This window comes from Pyrus communis, chromosome 15 (genome assembly GCF_963583255.1).
Source record: "Pyrus communis chromosome 15, drPyrComm1.1, whole genome shotgun sequence".
Lineage (NCBI taxonomy): Eukaryota > Viridiplantae > Streptophyta > Magnoliopsida > Rosales > Rosaceae > Pyrus > Pyrus communis.
The window spans coordinates 983,856-1,009,103 of record NC_084817.1 but is presented as its reverse complement, the minus strand read 5'-3'; the positions used below and the strand labels follow the sequence as shown (position 1 = coordinate 1,009,103).

The 25,248-nt window shown below is 35.6% G+C and overlaps 2 protein-coding genes across 2 annotated transcripts; one reads left to right on the top strand and one right to left on the bottom strand.

Annotated features, from left to right (window-relative positions):
• Positions 1 to 5,517: 5,517 nt before the first annotated feature.
• LOC137717589 (filament-like plant protein 4) lies at positions 5,518 to 10,850 on the top strand. The gene is made up of 6 exons (XM_068457000.1): positions 5,518 to 5,735; positions 6,452 to 6,574; positions 6,847 to 7,087; positions 7,223 to 9,632; positions 9,773 to 9,815; positions 9,954 to 10,850. Exons 2-6 carry the CDS (start codon positions 6,467 to 6,469, stop codon positions 10,401 to 10,403), a joined length of 3,252 nt encoding a protein of 1,083 aa, XP_068313101.1. The 5' UTR covers positions 5,518 to 5,735; positions 6,452 to 6,466; the 3' UTR covers positions 10,404 to 10,850.
• Positions 10,851 to 23,510: 12,660 nt separating this feature from the next.
• On the bottom strand, positions 23,511 to 24,322 carry LOC137718602 (protein SMALL AUXIN UP-REGULATED RNA 51-like). The gene has a single exon (XM_068458151.1). It carries the CDS (start codon positions 24,198 to 24,200, stop codon positions 23,883 to 23,885), a length of 318 nt encoding a protein of 105 aa, XP_068314252.1. The 5' UTR covers positions 24,201 to 24,322; the 3' UTR covers positions 23,511 to 23,882.
• Between the last annotated feature and the right edge of the window lie 926 nt (positions 24,323 to 25,248).

The window sequence follows — 25,248 nt, the reverse complement described above, 5'->3', positions numbered from 1 at the left end:
AAATCACTGATGAATCATTTAACAACAAAAAGAAAGTCGAAGGACCGCACAAACAATTGAAAATCTTCACCACAATTAAGCTGAATCTCTAACTCAAACAATCCAAAACTCTAAAACGAGCCTAAATATCAATCCTGTCGCATTTAATACATATATACTAGCAGAGAGTACACACTTTGTGTGTATTAACAATTTCTCTTAATAAGTGTTTTTTTTTAATATTACATAATTATTATTTTGTCATATTTATCTAAATATTGTGTATCAAAAGTGAAGGTAAAATTAGAAAAAATAAGTATATGATTGTCATTTTCTAAAAAAAAAAAAAAAAAAAAAAGGGGGTAAAATAGGAAAAATAGGGATATGATTATCATTTCGTCAAAAGTTACAAAATTACTATTTTGTCCTCTTTTTGTCAATAGTGTGTATCAAAAGTGAGGGCAAAATAGGAAAAAAGAGAAAAAAGTTGACAAATAGGATTCTCTTAGTAGTATAAAAGTATAGATATATATATATATATATATATATATAAATTTTTTTTTATTTTTAAAAGAGATTAATTGGAGGTTTGATCACGGTAATTTATATTTTTTAGGGTTGGAAAGACTCAGATAAGCACTTTAACCTCCGGTTGACCATTATTGTGTGCTTTACAATATTATAAATCGAATACAAGATATGTCGTGTAGAATTTTGACATAAAATCGTCCTATGGTGGTTGTCTTGTCTTATTCAACGAAGTACATACTATAGATCATGAACAGAGAAAGTAGTTGGAAGGAAATTTAAAATATGTGAAGTACAAAATAGAACATGAACAGGGAAAGTACTTGGAAGGAATTTTAAAATTTGTTGAGTACAAAACAGTAAAAGAAGGATGATCGAGGAGGATAATTACATCTTAATCTTGGTTTTGTTGTTTTAATAATTTGTGATGTTGGGATGATGTTTTGTTTTGTATAGTAGGTTTTGCCGTTTTGGAGCGCGGTTTGGTTTTTGTATCATAGACTGTCGTCATTGGAACCTAATTAATAATTATGGCTGCCGACGCTGTACGTTTCGATGAATAAGGGGGCTAATCACCCGTGTTATATGAAACGTGGTCGTTTTCCTTCGACACATGTTAATACGGCTCGGCACACATGGTGTCATAAAATTGCTTGAGAATTTTTTTCCTTCAAATTTTAACCAATTACATTATATATTTGATGTATCAAGCAGTATTTTTGACACATTAAAAAGTCTCAATTGTATGCGGGAAAGAGGGTAAGAAGTCAGTGGACCCCACGTGATAAAAAGCCCAAAGCTTGTCTATGACAAATGAAGGCTGAAACGTGTGCTGCGTGGGGACCACGTGTCTTTTACCACCTCGTTTTCATAGGATGCTACCCTCCGCTCCTCCTCTGCACCACTATTGGATTGTACTGGTCCTATCTCCTACGTACCTCAATTTGCGTGTGGGTCCACTCGCTCAATTTTGGGGTTGTATAACATGTTTTAGAAGGATGAGAATCCTTTTCGGATCATCACATCTTAATCGTTAATCGTATATTGTGCGATTAGTTTTCATTTGATACTATTTGTATTTAATTTTAAATAAAAAATTTAAATAATTTCTGACCGCACAATATACGATGAATGGATCCGAATAGGATCCAAATCTATTTTAGAATTACAAGAATCTCACGTTGGAAAAATTAACAATAATTAATATAATTTAAATTGAGTAGTTTCACTAATAAATTTGTGATGGAACTTTTACACCTGTTGTAATCTGCCGATAGTAAATTATAAGTTGAGATAACAATATCAGCGTGGTTTGTTGCTACATTATTCGTGGCTGATTTGTTTCTTAAAATCTTAATAACAACTTCCACTAGTAACCTTAGCTATCAATAGGGTGAATTTTAATCGAGTTAAATATGTTTAAAAACCATAATTAAGTTTAATGAAAAGCTAATAGAGAATATGCGGTCCGGAACCCACTGACAGAGTAGTTCGGACTCTGTTCAAGAGAGGGAGAGAGAGATCCGGTCTCTTTATTTTTGTACGGTAGACCAGTGGAATGAGTTAACGACAGCTGTATAATTTAAAATGAATAGTCTAAATATCTCGATTTGTCAACATCGGACTACGAGATTTGAAAAGGATCTCGGTTTGAGTTTGAAAACAATTTGGTTTAGCATGCGAGAGGGTTCATTTTTTTGATATTCTTCATGGATATTTCTATATAAATTGAATCCAACGGTCTTCATTAACTCATTTCGCTGGTTCACATACAAACCAACAGCCCTTATTTCTTTTATACATCAATCAGCGATCCATATGAATTAATCCTTAGGCTCCAAACATTAAGATTTGAAGTGGATCCAATTCCCTGTTTATAGTTTGAATTGAACAGTCATGATCCCACGTCAACTAAAATTAGGTTGACTTTGTAGTTTGTACACAATCTCATCAAACAGTGGCTGCAACTATTCATTTTCATTCTATCAGAAAAAGAAAAAAGTGAAACTGTTGATGCTTTCCATAGTCGCCGTTCTGTAGCAGTGTAACGCAGGCTTTTATTATACACTAACTCACACTCTGCCAGTCTCCAAAATAAATAGATAAATCAATTGGTTTTCGTGTAATGTGTAGGTATAATTGTATATGGATGACGTTAATCTTTTGATTAGGTAAGTAATCCTGTTTTATCTATCGTTGAAAATTACAATTGTGACCTTCAGTTGGTCGTTGATATTTGATCGTTTTGTTGTCCATATTTAATTGTTATGTCGTCAGATTGATTAATATGTCATCAATATTTAATTTCGATAAGTTCAATAAAAACAAAACAAAATCTACATCGTTTCATTACTATTGCTCCGAATACCCCATTAACACCAAAATATATATGATAATGCTTCTGATTTTTTCCAATTAATGATATTTTCCCATATATGTGTCTCATTTTGTTTGACAGAAATTCAGAGCAAATCTGTGTTTTCTGTACTATTGTTTAATCTTGCTATAATATATCAAGCGTTGCATTAATACTTATCCAACACTGTTACTAAATTTTGACAAAAAAAAAAAAAACACTGTAACCAAATAATTAAGGACCATATTTAAGGGTACAAAGAAAAAGAAAAAAAAATCGCATATCGATGTATCATTTACTCAAAACATCGCTACAACAAATGCATACGTGTTATCTAAGTCAACCTTTTGTAGAGAACTATGGTGGCGAATTCAGATTGTTTCCGGATCTTGCAGATGGCCCGTGTAATTGGACCATCCAAGAGAAATAGAGAGATCCGAATTTGATTTGTGTGAGGTGAATAGTGGAATGGATTAATGCTAGACGTTGTGTAATTCGAATTACTTGATCTGTCAACTCTAATGATCCGAATGAAATCTTGATTCAATCGTGAAATCATGCACTTTGATACCCCGCAATCTAATGTCAAAATTCACATGCCCAAAACTTAAACACCACAAATCTTACTTTTGATTTTTGTGTCATTCTTACATATTGCTTTGGTTGAAAGTATTGTATCTAATCATATATGACTACTTTTTACGAGGTCTATTTGTTGAATGATTGATTGGGCTATCTACCTATCACCGAGTATGGGGCTAAATCATCAAAAAGGTGAAATTACCAACTTTTTACATGTTTTTACGTTTAATGCGTATAACAGTAATATGTGCACCGATACATGTATATTGTCCATAAACTAGAAAAATTCGAGACGAGAAATTTGGGTCAAATAAACTATGATACAATACAAAAACGTTAAAATACATGACAAAATAAAAGTACACGAGCATTCCAAAGTCACTAAACAAGGGAATTGATTTTCGCACAGTATTTTTCTTTCATTCATTGCCACTTATGCTTTGTTTTGTTTAGAATCACACGTCCTTTATTAGGGACAGATCTGTGACTATTTTTTTACACAAATTTTTAATCTTTTTTAGTGGGGCTCACTGTATTTTAATGATTCGAACCGTTTATCTTTTAGAACATCATTCATAGATCATATTTTTAAAAAATAAGACAAATCCAAAACCATTAAGACATTTATTTGTAGTAAAGAAAATTGAAGAATATGGTTCTACAAAGAAACCCCAAACCCTTACGTTCATATGGTTTCAGATTTTGGGGACTTTTGGTAAACATGATATTTGAGAGAAGACCTAAAAGATAAACGTTCATATCGTTGAAATACATTACGAAAATGACCTTATCAGAACGTGTAATTTGTATAAAAAATAATGTCACGAATCCGTTCCACTTTAATTAATGGGTAAATCCTAAAATCAAGATCAACAAATTATTTGTCAAGCTTTGGTAGAAAATTATAATTATTCCATGCTGAAGTAGGGTATAGAAAACAAATATCCAAAAATTATACGATGATAAGCAAGAAAGAACCACGAATATCCAAGGTTAGTCCAACCGACGGTCTTGGAGAAATTTTTCATTGTGACCGGAATACAGAAAATACACTACGTGTTTTTATATAAGTAGTGGAAAATTTTATTTTTTTAGTTATTATTTTTTTAACATATATATCTCACAATTTGTATAATAACACGTAATGTACTATCATTTGTACCGGTCACATTGAAAAATTTCACACGGCTTTGATGTTCCGATCTATATAAAATAACAAAATCACTAACGTGCTGCGACAGTCCACCGCACCACGCAGCACCCGCAGCGCATCCAACAGCACAGCGCATTTTTAGAGCGATGAGCTGGACTACTGACGGTGGTCCAGACCCGGTAATGGAAACATAACATACTCCAACAGCAGAACAGAACTTTCTAATATCGGATACAGCTCACCCTTGCTTCCCCCACAAGCGTCGCAAGAGCGTCCGTTTGCGACTGCTTCTGTAAACGCCAAAAGTGCTTTTTGATAATTACAAAAATTTCTGAATAAGCGCATTCAAGTGTAGAAACGCTTTGATTTTCGATAATTTTTGACATATATAGCTTGAACACTTGTGAGAAAAAGTGTTTTTTTACAGAAGCAGTCTTGACTCAATTGCCATTCTTATGTTCTATTGAGGGTAAATTCGCCAATTTGTCAACCAACAAGGCTCCAATTAATAAATATCGCAGATTCTAATTAAATTAAAGGAAAATTAATGAAATAATTTGAAAACTTTGAGTTTTAACGATAAAAGTAAAATAAAGGGTAAAGTGAATAGTATTATGATTGACTTTTTAATGTAAAAATATAATTTTTCGTTAAAATAAATAATATCGCGAACTTTTCGTTAAAATTTTATTATATTAAATTAAAGGAACAAAAGATAAAGGAAAACGAAGCATTCCCCCTTGCTTATTAATTAATTTTTTATTTTCTTTTTAATTTTTCAAAAATATAATAGAAAATTGAAGGCGATGGTTTTTTGGAGGCTTTTTCTAACGTCTTACCTTTTAAAGTGACACCTCAGTCCGAATATTTCACTCTCTTCTCGCACCCACCACCACCACCACCGCAATCCATTTCTTCTCCTTCTCCTTCTCCTTCTCCTTCTTCCTCTCTCTCTCTCTCTCTCTCTCTCTCTCTCTCTCCCTCCCCGCTCTTCCACAATCTCCACCTCCGTCGCACTCCTTCTCTCTAAAACCGACAACAAAATCCGAATTCGGATCTCCATTTCGGAGTCTCGGTCTCCGTCTCGGAGTCTGATACTCTCCGCATCGGAGTGTTTCGGAAGCTGCATTAGTTCCGGTAAGCCGATTCCCCCACGCATTCTGTCTCCACCGACTTCTTTTAATCTCTGTTCGTCACCGCCATCTACGAGAAGCTTCTCATACACGAGAGATGAAAATATTTGAAATTAAGTAAATAAATGCGGTTTTCTGCTGATAATTCGTCTTTATTCTGCTTTATGGAAACAAACTGTGATTTTTTATGCGATTTATTACTTCATCAAATTAGAAATTTTCATCTCTTTCTGTCGGTGAGGTTTTCTCTGCTTGTTTCCACCGATTTTCCTGTTCATCTTTTTGCTTTTGTATTAAACGATTTCGTTCGTGTTTCCGATTTTCCAATTTTTTTTTCCATTTATTTCCGTTTCGTATCGGATTTTTGAGCTTTTTCAGTGTCAGTGTATTACGGTATTAATGTCTTTAAATCCGTAGGATCTCCAGCTAAATATAGCTCCGTAATCAAGATCTCGTCGTTCTCCGTTCTGCATTAGTCGACATGTCGTTTTTGTGATTTGCATCTGCATTTTCTGTTCTTCGCAATGCTCTTGCAGAAATGGAACTTCTGAGTTTTCTTACCATTATTTGACTTGGATTATAAACTGAATGATTCAAGTTTTGAAGTTTCTAATTACTTTCCTAATCAGTTTTTTTTGTTTCTTAATTAATTTAATTCAATTGGTTTCCTTTTTCTCGCAACTAACAAACAACTACTATTTTGAATCGTAATTTATGCAGACATTACAGTCTAATATGGACCGACGGAGTTGGCCGTGGAAGAAAAAGTCGTCGGACAAGGCGGCAGCGGAGAGAGCCGCCACCGCAGCGGACTCCTTAGCTAGCCAGGCACAGACTGAGCAAGTAAGTTCATTGACAGTAAATTAATCAATAACATTTTGCATATTCACTACATTGACTCAGTAAGTAGGCACTTCTAGTATGTTTTCGTTATGCAGTTTTGAATTTTTAATGAATTTGTCACAGTTGACAGCAATTTCTGTTGCAATTTGATGGATTATTTAGGTTTCTTCATAGTTGCTTTCGAGTTTTGATGCAACAAATTTAGTAATAGTTTTTTTTTTTTTTTTTTTTTCCCTCTTTTTTTCTTTCGGTTTTGCTTCTTATGCAATCAGGAGAAGTACAAAAAACCAAATTATGTGCAAATTTCTGTGGAGCAATATTCGCATCTGACCGGTTTGGAGGAGCAAGTGAAGAATTACGAGGATCAAGTGAAGAATTATGAGGATCAAGTTCAGACATTGGAGGACGAAATTAAGGATTTGAATGATAAGCTCACTGAGGCCGATTCCGAGATGACTACCAAAGAGAGCTTGGTTAAACAGCATGCTAAAGTTGCCGAAGAAGCTGTCTCAGGTATGATAATAATGATATTGGTGTAAGTAACTCGACTACAGAAAAAAATAAAGTTCTTGATTAGGTGCTGATCAAGGATTTCTTGAGTTGACACTTGACAGAAATTAATTTATTTAAAACGCCTGTTTGCCGCAGGTTGGGAAAAGGCTGAAGCGGAGGCTCTCGCATTGAAAACTCATCTAGAATCTGTGACTCTTTTGAAGCTCACTGCTGAAGACCGGGCCGCACATTTGGATGGTGCTCTTAAAGAGTGCATGCGGCAGATACGAAATCTTAAGGAAGAACATGAGCAGAAAATACAAGATGTTGTTTTCACCAAAAACACGCAAGTTGACAAAATCAAGCATGAGCTCGAAGCAAAGATAGCTAATTTAGATCAAGAACTCCTAAGGTCTGCTGCTGAAAATGCTGCTATTTCCAGGTCCTTACAAGAGCGTTCGAATATGCTATTCAAGATAAGCGAAGAGAAGTCACAAGCTGAGGCAGAAATTGAGCATTTTAAGAGCAATGTTGAGTCTTGTGAAAGGGAAATACATTCTCTGAAGTATGAACTCCATCTAGCCGCCAAGGAGCTAGAAATTCGGAATGAGGAAAAGAACATGAGTATGAGGTCTGCCGAAGCAGCCAACAAGCAGCATATGGAAGGTGTTAAAAAAATAACTAAGCTTGAAGCAGAGTGCCAAAGATTACGTGGTCTTGTGCGGAAGAAGTTACCTGGTCCTGCTGCACTTGCACAAATGAAGCTTGAGGTTGAAAGTTTAGGCCGAGATTATGGAGAAACTCGATTAAGGAAGTCTCCTGTTAAGCCTTCTAGTCCACAAATGTCCCCGCACATGTCCCTAGCGACTGAGTTTTCTCTTGATAATGTACAGAAGTTTCAAAAGGAGAATGAATTTCTCACAGAACGTTTATTAGCAATGGAAGAAGAAACAAAGATGCTGAAAGAAGCTTTGGCCAAGCGTAACAGCGATGTGCTGGATTCAAGGAGTATGTATGCTCAGGCAGCCAGCAAGCTTCAAACATTAGAAGCACAACTTCAAATCAACAATCTACAGAAAGGCTCGCCAAAATCTGTTGTTCAGATCACCCCTGGAGGTTCGTCAAGCCAGGATGCAAGCAATCCACCAAGCTCGACCTCCTTGTCTGAAGATGGTAATGATGACGCCAGAAGCTATGCTGAGTCTTGGGCCACAACATTGGAGAAGAACAATGCAAAGTCAAACAAATCTGAAAGTCAAAACGACTTGAATCTTATGGATGACTTTCTGGAGATGGAGAAGTTGGCTTGTTTGCCAAATGACTCGAATGGAGCCATCTCTAGTAAGACATCCGAAAGAGAGAGTCATGATGCTTTGGGAGATGTCACTGCCGCCAAAGATGTCCAATCTGAGCAGCAGCATGATTCAAGTCCCTTGGTAGGTGACCAGGCATCTTCTAATGCGGAATTGTCAGGATCCAGTCCTGAATCTGATGAAAGCCAGCTGCCACTGGTGAAACTCCGTTCGAAAATCTGTATGCTATTGGAATTCTTATCTAAGGAAACGGATTTTGGGAAAGTTATTGAGGATATCAAAATTGTAGTCCAGGAAGCACAAAATACTCTGCACCCGCACACTGTAAAGTGTGTTTCAGAGGAAGTTCACAGCTCTGATGCCCTATGTGACCGGCAGGCAAATCCTGATGATTCTGGTTTAACCACAGAAAAGGAAATCACTTTGTCCCAGCCAGCCACAGAGACGATGAAAGTAATAAGCGAAGATCTGGCATCTGCCATTTCTTTGATCCATGACTTTGTGCTGTTCCTGGGCAAAGAAGTGATGGAAGTGCATGACACGTTTCCGGATGGCGATGGATTGACCCTAAAGATTGAAGAATTCTCTGGCACATTCAGTAAAGTTATTCATGGAAACTTAAGTTTGGGTGAATTTGTTCTTGGCCTTTCGCATGTTTTAGCAAACGCCAGTGAACTCAAATTCAACGTTCTAGGCGCCAAGGGTGTTGAATCAGAAACTAACAGTCCTGATTGTATTGACAAGGTAGCATTACCAGAGAATAAGGTAGTTGAGAAGGATTCATCACAAAGATTTCAAAATGTTTGTGTCCACATTCCTAATGATACTAACCCTGAAGTTCCTGACGATGGAAATCTTGTCTCCGGCTATGAACCAAATGCCGCGCCATGCAAAATCTCACTGGAGGAGTTTGAACAGCTGAAATCAGAGAAAGATAACCTGGCAACGGATTTGGCAAGATGTTCTGAAACTCTAGAGATTACAAAGTCTCAATTACAGGAAACTGAGCAGCTTCTTGCTGAAGCTAAATTACAATTTGCTTCTGCTAAGAACTCAAATAGCTTAGCCGAGACGCAGCTGAAATGTATGGCAGAATCATACAGGTCACTAGAGTCACGAGCTCAGGAGTTAGAAACTGAACTGAAGCTTCTGCAAGTCAGAAACGAAACTCTGGAAAGCGAGCTACAAGAAGAGAAAAGGAACCATCAAGATGCTTTGGCCAGATGCACGGAACTTCAAGAGCAGTTGAAAAGGTTAGTGTCAATCTCTGTTCCATCGGTGGCATCTGTTGCTTGATAGCAAATTAAAACAGAAAACTATTGAGCATTCAATTTACTAGGTCTCAGGTTTGGCGATCGACTCTAACGTTCACATTTTCCTTTTTTTATGCCAGCAATGAGCGTTTGGAAGCTGAGACTGAATTCAAGACAAAACAGGTGAGGCGACGTTCATTTTCTGCTTGTTTCTTTTCTGTCCGTGCTTGATCGTTTTTTGTGTTGTCAACATTGATCTATCCCGGCCTACTAAAGCAAGTGGATGCTGATAGCTTGAACATTTATATTCTGTAATCACAGGACAGGGAGTTGGCAGATGCAGCGGAGAAGCTTGCCGAGTGTCAAGAAACCATATTTCTTCTCGGCAAGCAGTTGAAGGCATTGCACCCTCAAACAGAGGTCGTGGGATCTCCATACAATGGGAGGAGTCAAAAGGGTGAAGGGTTCACTGAGGATGAACCCACTACCAGTGCCATGAACTTGCAAGACTCAGAAAAAGGTGAGACGGAAGGTGCTTCTTCTGTCAACGTAAACAGAGTGGGCAGCGAGTCTCCCATCAACCTGCATAACTCTCCATGCCCATCCGACACAGAGGCAAGCACTGTCTTAAAATCACCAGTCAGTTCCAAAAGTCCGAAACACAAGTCTTCCAAGTCAACTCCCTCATCTACGTCTTCTACCCCAACACCAGAGAAACATCAGCGCGGCATCAGCAGATTCTTCTCCTCAAAAGGAAAGAACGGTTATTAGGCTTGCAGCTCGAGAGCCTGAATCACATTTTCTCGTTGGAAAGGCCGTTGAAAGGAATAATTAGAACCAGCACCGAAGACAGAGACCTCCTTCATTCGCGCTATAAACGCCATTTCCCGGGAATTCCTGGGTGTGAAGATATAATCTGATGAGGGGAGATACTTGTGAAGGCGGAGGTAATTTTGTAACTAATGGCTGTATATGATATCATCCCATATCTGTTTATTTTTTTTTTTCTGTCTTTCGCACGCCGCGTCTGTATTTTCGGGTTGATCGGAACAATAACATAGTTTATGAACCGTTTTAAAGTATTTGAATACAAATGTGTCTCAGTTGTTATATGATTTCTTATTCGTTTCAGCAAATGAACACCGGATTGTGCCTGGTCGGATTTGACCATTTGCTTCCAGTTTGTTGCTTACTATTCGCTTTAGACTATGACAGGCTTTGTATCCAGTCGGGCCTGTTCAAGCCCAACTGTCTTTAAATGTGTGAATGTATAATATGGGTATTTGAGTTAACCCACTGGACCATATATATATTCCTTGGAGTTTCGAGCGAAAAATCAATACATGAAGAGAGTTTCGAACTCAGGTGTATAGAGGAAGACATTGTTCTTACTAACTTGGTCAAGCTAGTTTATAAGTATTAAGAGCGTTTACCCTTTGTACATGAGGTTCTATGTTCGATTTTCTATTCCCCTATGATGTTTGGATACTAAAAGTATACATATTTAAGGGATGCCTGAAATAAGTCTATTTGAGGGATACTCTTTTAGGATCTAGTCCTTGTTATATTTCAGTAATCAAAGCCGTCTAGTTTTTAATTACTCAATTAAATGATTGATAGCAGATAGCGCATTATCATAGTGGCGGAATACAATTATGTCTATGTATCCTGGTGCGGGTTCAATCCCCATCAATCACCCTCCACCTAATAATTGACAATTTAACCCGCTAACACTATCGTTTGTCCAAAAAAAAAGGAATGATTGTTATTTTAGACTTTTAATGTTTGTTGAAATATGGTTGTTGTTTATTTTTCGGGAGCAGGATTCTCCTATGTTATTCTCATCTTCTTCCCTCACCTCCACTCATAGTTTTTTTTTTTTTTTTTTTTTTTCTCTCTATAAAAAATCAATACAAGATGTTGACGTGACTTAATCGTAACCGATTAAATAAGAAGAGAGAGAAACTAAGAGAGATTAGGCGGAGAGACAATCCTCCTTCTACTTTTTGTGGATTGTTGTTCATTACTTTTCCTAAAAAAAAAAAAAAAAAAGTTCCAATACAAGATAAAATTCAAAACGAGCCCACAAAATTATCTGAAGGATCCCGAAATAGAAAGTTCCAATACAAGATAAAATTCAAAACGGGCCCACAAAATTATCTGAAGGATCCCGAAATAGAATCCTAATTCTTATTTTGGTCAATAATCCTAATGGATTTTACATGATCCCTTGATTTGGTAGCGAATCGAAAACGATACTTATTACTCTTACATTTAACAAAAACTGATTTGCGAGAAGTCAATTCTGATTCTCCATCAAAGAGAGAGGGGTTCAGTGTACTATAAATACCACATGATTTCAAACATTCATCACACAGCAAACTATATAGTAACGAACTAATATCGTCAGACCATATGACTTCCATCAACTTTGCTCGAGCCCTTTTCATGGTGTTTTTCTGTATCGCGTTATTTCGTCTGAGCTCAGGTACGCATTGAAATGAAATCATTTTTCAAACACTATGCAGTATATACAGTCGAGGGCGAGCCTTGACGCAACGAAATGTTACTGGTTTAAGTTATGGAAACAGCCTCTTTGAAAGAAAAAAAAGTAAGGTCGCATACGTTTCCCCTCCCTCGATCCTTGCAAAACAGGTTTCTTGTTGGCTTGGGGTCGCACAGTCACATTTACATTGTTACGATCACGTATTTTACGGAGGAATTACCTTTGTTGTTTGTATGAATTTTGCAGGCTACAGTGCTGCGGAGGTTCCCTCAGGGCAAAGGCATTGGCCCTGGGGGCCGTGTGAAAAGGCCAAGCCTGACTGCAACACTTTATGCATCAAGCTTGGTATAAACCCTCGATTTGGTGGGTATTGCAAAGTGAATGAAGTTGGAATAAACATGTGTTATTGTCGCGTTTGAGGATGTTGCAGATCATACGAATCAATACAGTTGGGACGTACAACCCTAATTTCGTATTCTCATCTGTATAATTGAGTTGTACCCAAGTCTTTAATTAATAAAAATTTCATAAACTACTTGTGATCCAAATGTTAGTTTGGGTGTCACTGACACTGGTTCTAAGAATAGTGTCATTGTCTAGAAATGGTGACCACTAGTTCTATAAAGAGGAAATTGTAGCAATTGTCCCTCAACTTTAATCCAATTGAAGCAATGGTTTCCAACTTTATTTCCATAATCATTGGTCCCTCAACTCGTCAAAATGTGCAGCTATGGTCCTTTTCGTTAACACTATCAATAATTCCGTTAAATACAGTCACGTGCGTGGCACATGAAACTAATTGTAGGGGTAATTAAGGAAACATTGTTTCCCGTGGGTTGAAGTCGATACAATGGGATGGGGAACCAAGCAAGACTAGATTTACATGGATTTGTGGGTCAAAGTTCTGGGACACAAGCTTCTGCAAAGATGGGAAGACCATGGAGGCTTTGAAATAGATGATATTGGTGCTTGTTTTTTGATGTTCATGGACCAAGAAGGCCTCGATTAGTTGATGTTACCATATGTCTTCTCCTCATCGGCAGTGGCTTCCAAATCATCCATTTTCCTCTAAGGTTAAGTGAACTGTCTACTCCTCCATGCCTTCTCTTCTATACCAGTGCAGTAAAGCTGTTCCATACCACATCATCACACCTGCTTCGAATTCACCAATATTTTGTACAAAACTGGTTAGTTTCTACTGTTGTCTTCCTTCACTAAAGGCTGATTATTGCAATACATGATGATGATGGATGAAAGAGGGAAGAGGGATGATGGTTATTAACGCGCGGTCTTTTCCGACCCCAAGAGGCCTAAGGAAGGCCAAGACCAGACAAGATTGGGAGGATGATCTCGAGCGCTTATAGAAGATTGCTCGGCAGTCTAGTGTGTCTATCAGCAATGAGGCCGATACATTTAGTAAAGTTGGAAAAAAAACATTTGTTATTGTCGCTTTTGAGGATGTTGCGGATCAATACAGTCGGACGTATACCCTAATTTCATTTTCTCATCTATGTAATCAATAAAGCTTTCTTTAACAAATTGTGATCGAGCTGTTACATACTTACTATCTTGTTTACGATGATAATTTTTGTCCTCCCTTCGCTTTCGTGCTGGACTCTTTTAAAAGTTCAAATCATTTGAGGGAACTTCAATTGAGGGACGCCATAAATAAGTTTGTTTGAGGATACTCTTTCAGGACCTAGCCCCATTGTATTTCAATAACTTAAGTTAGTTTTTTAGGGTGAACTATTGATTTAGTCCTTCCTTAAATTATTATTTGAGTAAAAATTAGGTTCCTGAACAATTTTTTGAGAAAAATCTGCTAATTACATCTCTAATATTAGATTCGTAGCTATTTTATTCAATTTTTCGTTAATTTAAATCACTTGACTTGCATATGATGCACTTTAGAGGGATGATTGGTAGTTTTTCATAATTTAAGGATTTATTTTCTTTGAAGAAATATGGTATGGTGTTAACTTTAGATGGTCATTCTAGAGGATATTGCGAAAATGACCAGTCATTCTAAAGGATAAAAGGGATCACGAACAATCACTCTTGATTAGGATTTTGAAACATCAGAGAATTGAGAAAAGTTCTCAAATTTTGATTAATAATATGATAGATAGCCAACCTAGTATAACCAAGCCTTAGAAACCCTAGGAATTTAAATAGGAAAGGAATCAAACAAATATCAAAACATCAAAAGATCCTAAAATATTAAAACACGAATAAAACACATTAAATGACATAATTCGCTCAAATTTTGCTTGAAAAGTAAAATACATCCACTTTCGAGATCTGACAACATCAAATATTTTTTTAACCTATGAATTACTAATTCTCGAATCACTTTTTTAATTAAATGGCGCTTCTTCCCTTTAACTTTTCCATATCTAAAATAACATCAACTTTGCCCTTCGTCATTTTAAGTTTTCTCTTAAAGTTTGTTCTTGCAAAAATTATTCGTACCCAAAACCATTTAACCACTCAAGTCAATGAATTATCATTTTACTATTTCTAGAAAGAGTAATACTAGGAAGACTAACTATTTAGTGGAAAAATGACAGCTTAACCTAATACCCTATACACCGGTGGATAAATCTAAAAATCTTTTTTAAAGAGTTGCTTACATGTCCTCATATGGTCATATTAAGGTCGTTTGATGAACATGATAAGATAAACGAATGTCTTTATAGTTTTGAATTTGATTTAGTTTTTAGCAAGAATGATATTTTTATGACCAACTAATAAAAAACAAATAGTTCAAATATATTTATAAAATGCAAAACGGGCCACTATCTGAGAAATGTAATTTTTTTTTTGTTTTTTTTTGTCAATAATCATAATGAATTTACATGATCCCTTGATTTGGTAGCGAATCAAACAAGCTACTTACTCATAATTTACATTCTCCAAAAACTGATTTGCTAGATGCCAATCCAGATCCGCCATCAAAGAGAGAGAGAGTTTTAGTGTACTATAAATAGACATGCTCTAACAACATGATTTCAAACATTCATCCAAATATCAAAAAATCTCAGACAATATGAATTCCGTCAACTTTGCTCGAGGCCTTTTCTTGGTGCTTTTCTGCATCGCGCTTTTTGTTTGAGCTCAGGTCCGTATTGAAATGAAATCATTTTACGAATAATATGTTGTATATACTGTCACAGTTTTACGACCAGTTATCTTACGGAGGAATTAATTACCTTTTCTTTTTTGTTTGTTTGAAATTTGCAGGCTACAGAGTCGCGGAGGTTCCTGCAGAGCAATGGATATAACCGCACGGGCTGTGCGAAAGTGCCAAGCCTGACTGCAACACTTCCCAGCGCACATATTAGTCGTATATATGGTGGATATTGTAAAATGAATGAAGATGAAAAAAACATATGTTATTGACGCTTTTGAGGATTTATAATTTCATATTACGAATAAATACAGTTGGGACAACCCTAATTTAATTTTCACATCTGTATAACTGAGTTGAACCAACTGTTTAATTAATAAAAAAAAATTCCATAACTAATTGTGATCGAAGGTTTTGTTTTGGGAGGGCTGGTTCACTGTGCTTAATTAACACTAGCATTTGCCCACACACTTTGTGTGTATGAACATATTGTTTTAGAAAATGAGAGAGAGAGAGAGAGAGAGAGGTTTTTGTTTTTGGTTTTTTTTTTTTTTTTTTTTTTTTTTTTTTTAATTTAAACATTATCTGTATGTAGGTGAGATTTCAATAAAAAAAGTAAAATTTGGACCTATGAAATTACATTATTGCCCATCTTTTTTTTTTTTTTTTTTGTGATAGAAGACTAAGTTAAGTTATTTTTTCACCCTCTTTTGGTTGACAAAGAGGGTTTCATTAATTAATAGAGATAATAAATCAGTAAAATCATATATCCACAGATAATATTATCATTTTTCTTTCACAAATGAGAGTCTCGAACCGTGAATCTTAAAAATGGCGATGGACAGAAAACTAACTAGGACGAAGAGTCGAAACCAGTTAACAAAACGAATTACACCTACAAACGCAGTGGAATTGAAACACAGTTTGCCAGTAGCAGTTAATATCAGCTTATCTTCTGGTTTTTATATAGGATTATATATGTTAGATAGACCAACTTTTTCGATCCAATTTGTAAATCATGTGATGTATCACCTTTTTATAAATAAGTACGTTAATCAATACTTAAGGCTAAAGTTTGGGTTTCGATCACGTTTCGGATTCGTTAGGGCAGACGTAGTCAAAGCTTGGTTTCTTGCAGGACATTCTGTGCACAAAGTCTTTCCATCTGGTAATATCATAATTTACAGATTTTTAAATTAAATCTCTATACATACAAAGGAGCTTTTGTGAGAAAAACAAAAAAAAAAAAAAAAACCTGTAAAAATATTGATCAATTACTTTCTCACTTTTAACATGGCCGTTAGTTGTCCAGAAAAGATGAAGATCAGTCTTAAATCTTAAATAATTAGTTTGTCCATGAATGCTACACAGATGTCTGCAGGTTTTAATTATTTAGGAGTAATGCTAGATTATATATTTATATTACATTGGTGTACCATATGCGACAAAGATTCATACAGTCATTAGCCAATGAGATAAATTCATTGATTGACATGTTAAATACACATCACTTGTCACGTTAGATGATACACCAATGTGCTACAAAAATGTGATCTTCCTAATATTTTTCTTATTTAGCAAACAAGATTATTGTTTTGAAAAAGTTAGTTAGTAAATTGGTTTATTTTTATGTAGGGTACTGTTGCATCTTACGTTTTACAGTGCAAGATTGTTTTCATATTTGTTTCATAATAAAGTCTTGTAGTCTTTCAGCTATACGTTCATCGTATATAATATATATGTGCCGTTAAATAAGAATCAACATTTGCAATTACTAATTCTTCCTTTCTCACCCTTTGATTGCTTAACAGTTCTTACTGCCATATTTATGATAATCCTTTTTCTTTTTTTTTGAAAAAAACAGACTAGCCAGTGACTTTGTCACAATAGCCTATCCTTCCAAAGTCAGCAATACTTACAAAAGTATTTCAGCTTCTTCTAATCACCATCGTGCGATTCACTAGCGCCTGTAATCAAACTAAGAAAGTGCCGTGTAGAATACACGGCTGGAATTCAACTCTAACCCACTAACCACCCTGTGGTGATTGATAATTTTGTTCCACTTCGCTTTCGTGCTGGACAGTGGACCTTTAAAATTTCAAATCAGCGGGATTGAAACAGTTGCTTAATAGCATGAAAAGTTGCAGATGAATATACACAGTATAGGAAATGAAAGAAACGTGGTAGCCCACGGTATGCCAGAAACATAGAAATCTAACATATCTACTAAGTTGAAAATCCAACATGGATACCCTACAACGTTGTCCACCTCCAAACATGCATGGCTCTCCTTGTCGATCACCCAACTCATCTCTCGCTCTCCAACTCAACTCTACAACCCTCCAAGAGGAAAAGAATCAAATTAGATAACAAAAGCATTGTATAGTCAATGGCATTTAAATCCATCCAAAGTGCATTTGGTAGACTCTCGAACCTTTTGACCGATCTATCAAAATTTCATACAGATGGGCATCGGTTTATTCTGTAAGATGACAGATGTAGACTTTTCACACACTTCAACATACTCTTGAAACATATTTATATCATCCATGCATGGGAGAAAAAACTTCAGTATAAGTGCCGACCAAACTACGTCATTCGTAAAACAATATTTTCTACAAAAGTATGAGACTTAAATGTATTTCGACGTTACCATACCCCACGCTCGTCACTCTCCAGCTCTCCAAGAGGAAAATGATCAAACTAGATAATAAAAGCATTATAGTCAATGACACAAATCAAAGAAACCCACTTCGATCCACCCAAAGTGCAATTTCGTAGAGTCTTGTCTCTTGAGATGAAATAATATCATGTTCATGCAGGGACGTACTTGTTCTTTTCTCTCTCCTTTTTTCTCTCAACAGTTTTTATTGTCAAATCAAGATTGCAAAGAGATTGAGTTTGCCTGCACTTCCTCCTCCCTTTTTGAGGTGAAAAACTATTGGAAAGTGGAGTTAAATCTTTTTGTTTCAGACAATATTTCTTTCAAGCCATCTTAAAGAATCAAATATTCATGATTTAGAGTGAATAATTCCAACAATTAGAGGAAGTTAACGTTTTGCTTTTGTCAAACATAAACTTCATTGGTAGAAGAAGATGTTTCCGGAGATACATAAAAACAAACTGTAATTAGGTCAAAATAACAAAGAAGTCCAAACAAAGCACATGATAATCCAATTAGACTCAACCCGGTAATACAAGTCGCCACCACCATAATCACCATGCACTTCGCTATTTCATCGCTCAGGTCAATGGATTTACCGTCAGCACCAACCGAAACCAAAGGATTCTTATCCCTTTCCCTTAATTATTCGATCATGCCATGCATATTGCCTGTTGTCTGTTGCCTGCTGATTACTATCCATAATGTGACCCGAGAGCAACTTGATTTGATGTCATTGAGTGCTCTAGATTATAATTCCATTGTATTATTAGTCTAAATATTTCCATTATATCACAATAATTAAGCTTACTATTTCTTTGTGCCCAACTTTATTCCTGATTTATCACTATAACTGGTTTCTAATTCAGATAATGACTGGTTCATATTTGGACACAGAGATGCTGAATAAGACTTTGGAGATTATAGACATATATTATAATTTAAGTTTAGTCTTTTGTAAATGTACTTTCTCTAATTGTTTCTCTGATCCTACTATAGCACATGTGATTTTTGTTTCTTTTTCAAACGAGTGGTCCCTAAGTTCTTCGTTTTGGTGTCTCAATCCAACTTCTCTTTGCTTTATTACAAAATTAATTAAACTAATTAAACCCTTCATTCATGGTTTACTGTATCAAATCAGTGGATGAAATTGCATAGAATCGAGACCCGGATGCGAAACTTCTCACAAGTTATTTTGAGTTTTCACTTGTCTGCATGGTATCACGTGATTGGACTTTAACGTCACAATTGCATGTAAAATCTTCTCATCTGAACATCGCATCAAAAACTTCATATGTGCGTCTTCATGCTTCATCCTTTGGTAGAAAAATAATACAAAAAAGTAGGGAGTTGATACATGAACACACAGAGAATCACAGATCCACCAATGCTCTTATGTCGAGACGGAATCGATGAAATCCAATTTAAGCTTTTCAAGTGAGCGGTAACTTCTAAACTAATATATAATTACTCAGTGTGTAATTTAATTGGATACCGGAGAAAACTTCGTTAGCATGATTCAGTGAATAAAGGTAAATTTATTATATTATATTGTTAATTTCATAATTTTTCCAAACAAACGGTCCGCTTCTCAAAAGACTCAACAACGACTAGCCCAACTGGCCACGTTCGCTTCTCTGACCTTCATACTGTTAATATATATATATATATATGTGTGTATATGTAGGGTCGCGAGAGAAATTTTTTTTACTCACATTTTGACATTTATTCTGTAATTTTTTTTGTTTTTAGAATTTAAACAGTCTATATTTCAATTCATTATTCATAAATTATCCTAGTAAAAACAAGACAAATTTGAAACTGTTAAGATATTTATTCTTATGAAAAAAATAGACTAATATGATTTTGCTATTATTTAATCCAACAATTATAGTTTCAGATTTGGGTTATTTTTTGTCGACATGATCTTTGCGAGAAGACCTAATAATAAACAGTTCAGATTGTTAAAAAAAACATTACAAAATGAGCACTACAAAAATAGGTGTAGAAAAATGTGTCCCCTATCCTAACACACACATATATATTTTGGGGTGTGATATCTACACATCCCTTTTTACTTCTCACCCACCCTTCTAATTTTCTGATGTCGAATTTGATGAATTGAATAAAATCAAATGACAGAAATTAGCAATGGATGTGTGAGAAATAAAAAAAAAATATATGAATAGCACACCCTTATATTTATTTACTTCAAACTTCTGCTAGTAAAACCGTAGATTCATTAGCTCCAAAGTCAAAGATTTAAGCAGATCTTCGGGGCTGCCTTATGGTTTCTATATCAACATAAATTATATTAATCAAATAATTAAAATCTTTACGTGCCTTTTTTGGGGGTTGGTTTGTTGCACTTTTGATAACTGAAAGACCCATGAAGTGTGGTCCGACCCAAACCAAATGAATAAAAAACATGTTCTTTTGGCCAAAAATAAATTGTGTTTGTTGTTGTTTTGACATTTATTTTGTAAGATTTATTCTGTAATTTTTTTTTTAAAGAATTCGGACAGTCTATATTTCAATTCATTATTCATAAATTATCTTAGTATAGACAAGACAAATTCGAAATTATTAAGATATTTATTCTTGTGAAAAAAATAGACGAATACGGTTTTGCAAAAAAAAATACTAAAATTACTATTATTTAATCCAACAATTATAGTTTCAGATTTGGGTTATTTTTTGTCGACATGATCTTTGCGAGAAGACCTAATAATAGACAGTTCGGATTGTTAAAAAAAAAAACATTACAAAATGAGCACTACAAAAAGAGGTGTAAAAAAATGTGTCCCCTATCCTAACACACACATATATATTTTGGGATATGATATCCACACACCCCTTTTTACTTCCCACTCACCCTTCTAATTTTCGGGCGTCGAATTGGATGAATTGAATAAGATCAAATAATATAAATTAACAAGGGGTGTGTGAGAAGTAAAAAAATGTGTGAATATTTATTTACTTCAAACTTCTGCTAGTAAAACCGTAGATTCATTAGCACCAAAGTGTAAGATTTAAGCAGATCTTCGGGGCAACATAAATTATATTAATCAAATAATTAAAATCTTTACGTGCCATTTTGGGGGTTGGTTTGTTGCACTTTTGATAATTGAAAGACCCATGAAGTGTGGTCCGACCCAAACCAAATGAATAAAAAACATGTTCTTTTCTTTTAGCCAAAAAGAAATTTTGTTTGTTGTTGTTTTAAGAAAGAAGAAGAAAAGGATGGAATCTTTTTGAAGGAATGGGCATTTATCGTTATATATATTATGGATTACGCTGTTCAATTTTGTCCTTGTATTTCATCGTCTTTCCTTGGAGAAACAAGCTAATTATGTAGAAAAAATCTCATATGTTTGAGTATATTTGGCTCTCTATATAGTATTTTTAATATACGAAATCCCACTTTTTGTGAAAGTCATAAGAACCTTAACCAGCCACATCGTCGTCAGATTGCTCTAATGAAATTTTCCCTCATTCCTTAGTCGAACAAATGTTTTTTCCTATAATTTCCATGCGTAGATGGGATCTCATCTTCTTTTCTTTACTTTTTCTTTCCTTTTTTCATTTTTCATTAGCATTTCTCATATTTTCTTTGGTCTCTTAACAACATAAGAAATTAAGTGTATCCTTGTAAGAACTAATGTTATCATTAGTATTAAAAAACTTTCAAGGCATTTTAAAGACGAAAGCAAAAAATTTTAGGTTTCAATTTTCAACGACTAGAAAAAGTGAGTGTATATCAAAAGGCACAAAGCTCAGACACCGACGACTTTGCGCGTGCCGATGCTCTCTCGCATGTACGGTACCATTTGAGTACACTGCAATATCCAATGTGTTGAAATTACCATTCTAGACTAAAGAAGTCCACAATAAAATTCCTCCCTTGCATGTACGAGAGAGCAACTGTCAAGGCATGAGAATATTGTCATGAAAGTGTTTTGTATTATGCAAGTTATTTTCTTACAACCAGCGACGAATTCAGAATTTGAACATTAGAGAGTCTATGTTAAGTTTTATAACAAAAAAAGATCGCGAAATGTGAAATTTTTTTTTCCAATTTATTCACCAAACATTTCATCGAACACTTGTGAGCTTGTTGTCGTTAGCTGAACCATATTATGCAATTGTTAACAGATATCGACGTATGCCGAAGCAATCTAATGAGTGTTATTTAGAGAATTTGTCGAGTGTTATCGACGAAACCTGACGAGCTATGTTCGAAGTATGCTTAGCATTACACTAAACACTGAGTAGATCCATACTAAACATTCGAAAGGTTATCGAAAGACCTTCTCATATATATTTAACAGATGTTGAGTGTCCTAATGTACATCCGCTACTACTTACAACAAATGGAATGGAAAGAAGTAGCTCATCTAAAGACGATGATAGTGATGGTGATAATAATGATGAAAAGTATCATATCTTCTTTAAATTTCCTGGTCCAAGCTCTAACAGTTGCTATGAAATCATTGTTTAAGAATGCCAAATGAGTCTGAAATCTGAACCATCAAATTGGTGGGTCTGCAATTTATAGGGTTCATCATTCCAACTTTTGAACCGAACTCATCAAAATATTCCGAGTTAATTTACCCCCAACTCCTCAGCAAAGAATTTCACCTAAATGAAAAAGTTTATGAATAGCTGGCAGTTTTGATTAGTCTGTAAGAAGAAACAATCTTGACATTCGATGAGCCAAGTAGTTGAGCGATATGCGCAAACTACTTATTACAAAGCATGCGTATAAAGTTTAAAAATAATTGACGAGGAGAAATTTTTTATTGTGATGAGAACATAGATAGTATATCATATGTTTTTATAAAAATAGTGGTAAATTTTATTTTTTAAAATTATTAACTTTTTAACACACATATCTCATCATTTGTATAGTGATACGTGATGTACCATCTCGTGAATCAATCACACTGAAAAATCTCTTGTCTGTAAGAAGAAATGTAATCTTATGTTCAAGGAGCCAAGTATTTTTATTAACGGAATATTTCGTTGAAATGAGCAGTAACGTTAAGATTTGTATTCAGATGACTGGAAAATTGCTTGCAAAATATTTGTAAACAGAGCATCCCATGAAGCTGCGGGCTGTCCGTTAAAAATCTGTGCTGGTATTAACAGTTTTAACGGATAAAACTGTTTAAGTTAACCAGAGGCAGACAGAGCTGCACAAGATACGAAAAATAAATGCACGCGCAGGAGACAAAATTCTAGAAACCAAGAGCAGGTGAAACAAGAAAAAAAGGGTGACAAGGGGTTTTTCAATGTGATCGGTGTATAAAGTAATACATTATAAGGAGGATTTTTTTTCCTCCTAATTTCTTTTTCATTTCCTTCCTTTCTATTTGAACGGTTACTGTTTAGCCACGTCAACATCTTAGATTAATTTTTTTATAAAGACAATAAGACAAAAAATAATATGTAAAAGAAGGAGAAGGAAATAAATGAGAATAAGAAGAAAGAGAATCTTCGGTATATCACATATTACTATATAAATTATAAAATATATGTTAAAAAATTAATAATTTAAAAAATGAATTTTTCCTCCGTCTCTATAAATTCTCATTACAATTAAAAATTTATAAAGATGACAGACTCAAATTTAATATTAATATTAATATTAATATTAATTACTTCTCATCTTCTCCCACAGGGTACATTTTGGTGGACGACAACCACCGCACCGCCGCCGTGAGTAAAGCCTCACACTATATCAGATTTACAATTTCAAACCCAGATAATATTATCTCCATGGGTTCAATTTCTAGGGTTTAATCTTGGGTCAGAGTCAAATTTGTAAGAAAACAACCCCAAAAAATAAAGGAGAAAACTTGAAAAAACAGGGAAGCAGGTCAGCAGCTTCGTCTTGCTTGTATTTTCAGCCATTTACTCCCAAAATCCAGACTTCAAAAGCGCTTTTCTTCACCGGAGCATGGAGGTTAATGTCTGAAAAGCGACTTCTTCGCAAGGAATCGTGAGACCCATGTCGTGATCGAAGCCGAACTCTTCCTCTGCTTGGTGAAGCAGGCTCTGGAACTCGGGCCGGGTGAGGAAGGAGATCGGTACGATGTATCTGCTTCGGTTTTCTCCGACATAGACGACGAAATGACCTTTTGGGACATCGAGAGGGAGGCCCTGTTCGTCGTAGTGCTGCTGCTTTTTTCCCAAGCTGGAGCACCTCTTGAGAATCTGCTTCAGGACTGCCGTTTGCGGAAGCCGGTTTGATTTTCTGATGGCCATTTTGGAGTTGATCGCTGTGTGTTTGATCAAACGCCTCAGAGGGGGAGATTGGGTTTGTTGGGGAGTTCAGAGCGAAAGGGGAGGAGGGTAAAGGAATTGTGTGAAAGGGACGAAGGGAAGTGCAGGAGTATTTATGGTGAGAAACTGAGAGTTTAGGGGGTAGAGAGAAACAGAGTCATGTGGGGTTGTAGGGACAAAAGAGGGGAGAGAGAGAGAGAGGGTTCCTTTTGGGGGCCCGTGGTGAGCTCAAAGGACATGGAGGGAGGGGAGCCAACCCCATTGGGTTTACATACCATTGTTGCCCTCCAAAGGACAACTTGGTCCCTCTCTCCCACGAGAAATTTTTCAGGATACCGGGTACCCAACTTTACCTGGAGTACCAAGCCAATTACAGGCAGGTACGTGGCCTGCTTTTTTATTCAATTAAAACAATTTCTTTGGAGGCAGATTATCTACCCTCCTGTTTGGATGCCCATCCCATCCCATTCCCTCTTATTTATATAGTTACAATTAAGTCACGTCAATATTTTATATTTTTATTGTTTTTTATCTTATTATTTTTATAAAAAAATTAATATAAAATATTAACGTGGCTTAACGGTGATCGTATAAAATAAGATAAATAAGAAGGGACGAGAATGACATCCAAAAAAGCAGACAAAGCTGCCTCCATTTCTGTGACTTCCAAACCGCTGGGTTCGATAACTGAGAAGATAATGGCCGTCATGGCCTCTGCATAGATCTTCTCAATTCCCTTTAGCTTTTTGCTCGAATTTTTTAATTTTTTAGCTGGGTTTTTCACAATTTCAAACATTCATGAATTTATGCGTAGTATGAATGTTTTGGGCTTTAAGAGGAATACATGGCCGCAGATTGCAGTGACTTTTTAAGAAAATGCAATATTTTTTCCTTTAATTTCTCAACTGATTGGTGTCTCCATAAAAGGGCAGTGGAAGGCCATCGGAGAAAGGACGAACCCGAGGACGGACGGGTATTCATCGTCGGCGGTAGTTTGACAAAGTTTCTCTGATTCAGATCCCGGAGCGGC

Excerpts from the sequence above, each read along its gene's own strand:
- LOC137717589 (XM_068457000.1), top strand. The coding sequence starts at position 6,467 with ATGGACCGACGGAGTTGGCCGTGGAAGAAAAAGTCGTCGGACAAGGCG. Across the intron at positions 6,575-6,846 it reads GCCAGGCACAGACTGAGCAA|GAGAAGTACAAAAAACCAAA; the intron begins GTAAGTTCATTG and ends TTATGCAATCAG. Across the intron at positions 9,816-9,953 it reads CTGAATTCAAGACAAAACAG|GACAGGGAGTTGGCAGATGC; the intron begins GTGAGGCGACGT and ends CTGTAATCACAG.
- LOC137718602 (XM_068458151.1), bottom strand. The coding sequence starts at position 24,200 with ATGGCCATCAGAAAATCAAACCGGCTTCCGCAAACGGCAGTCCTGAAG.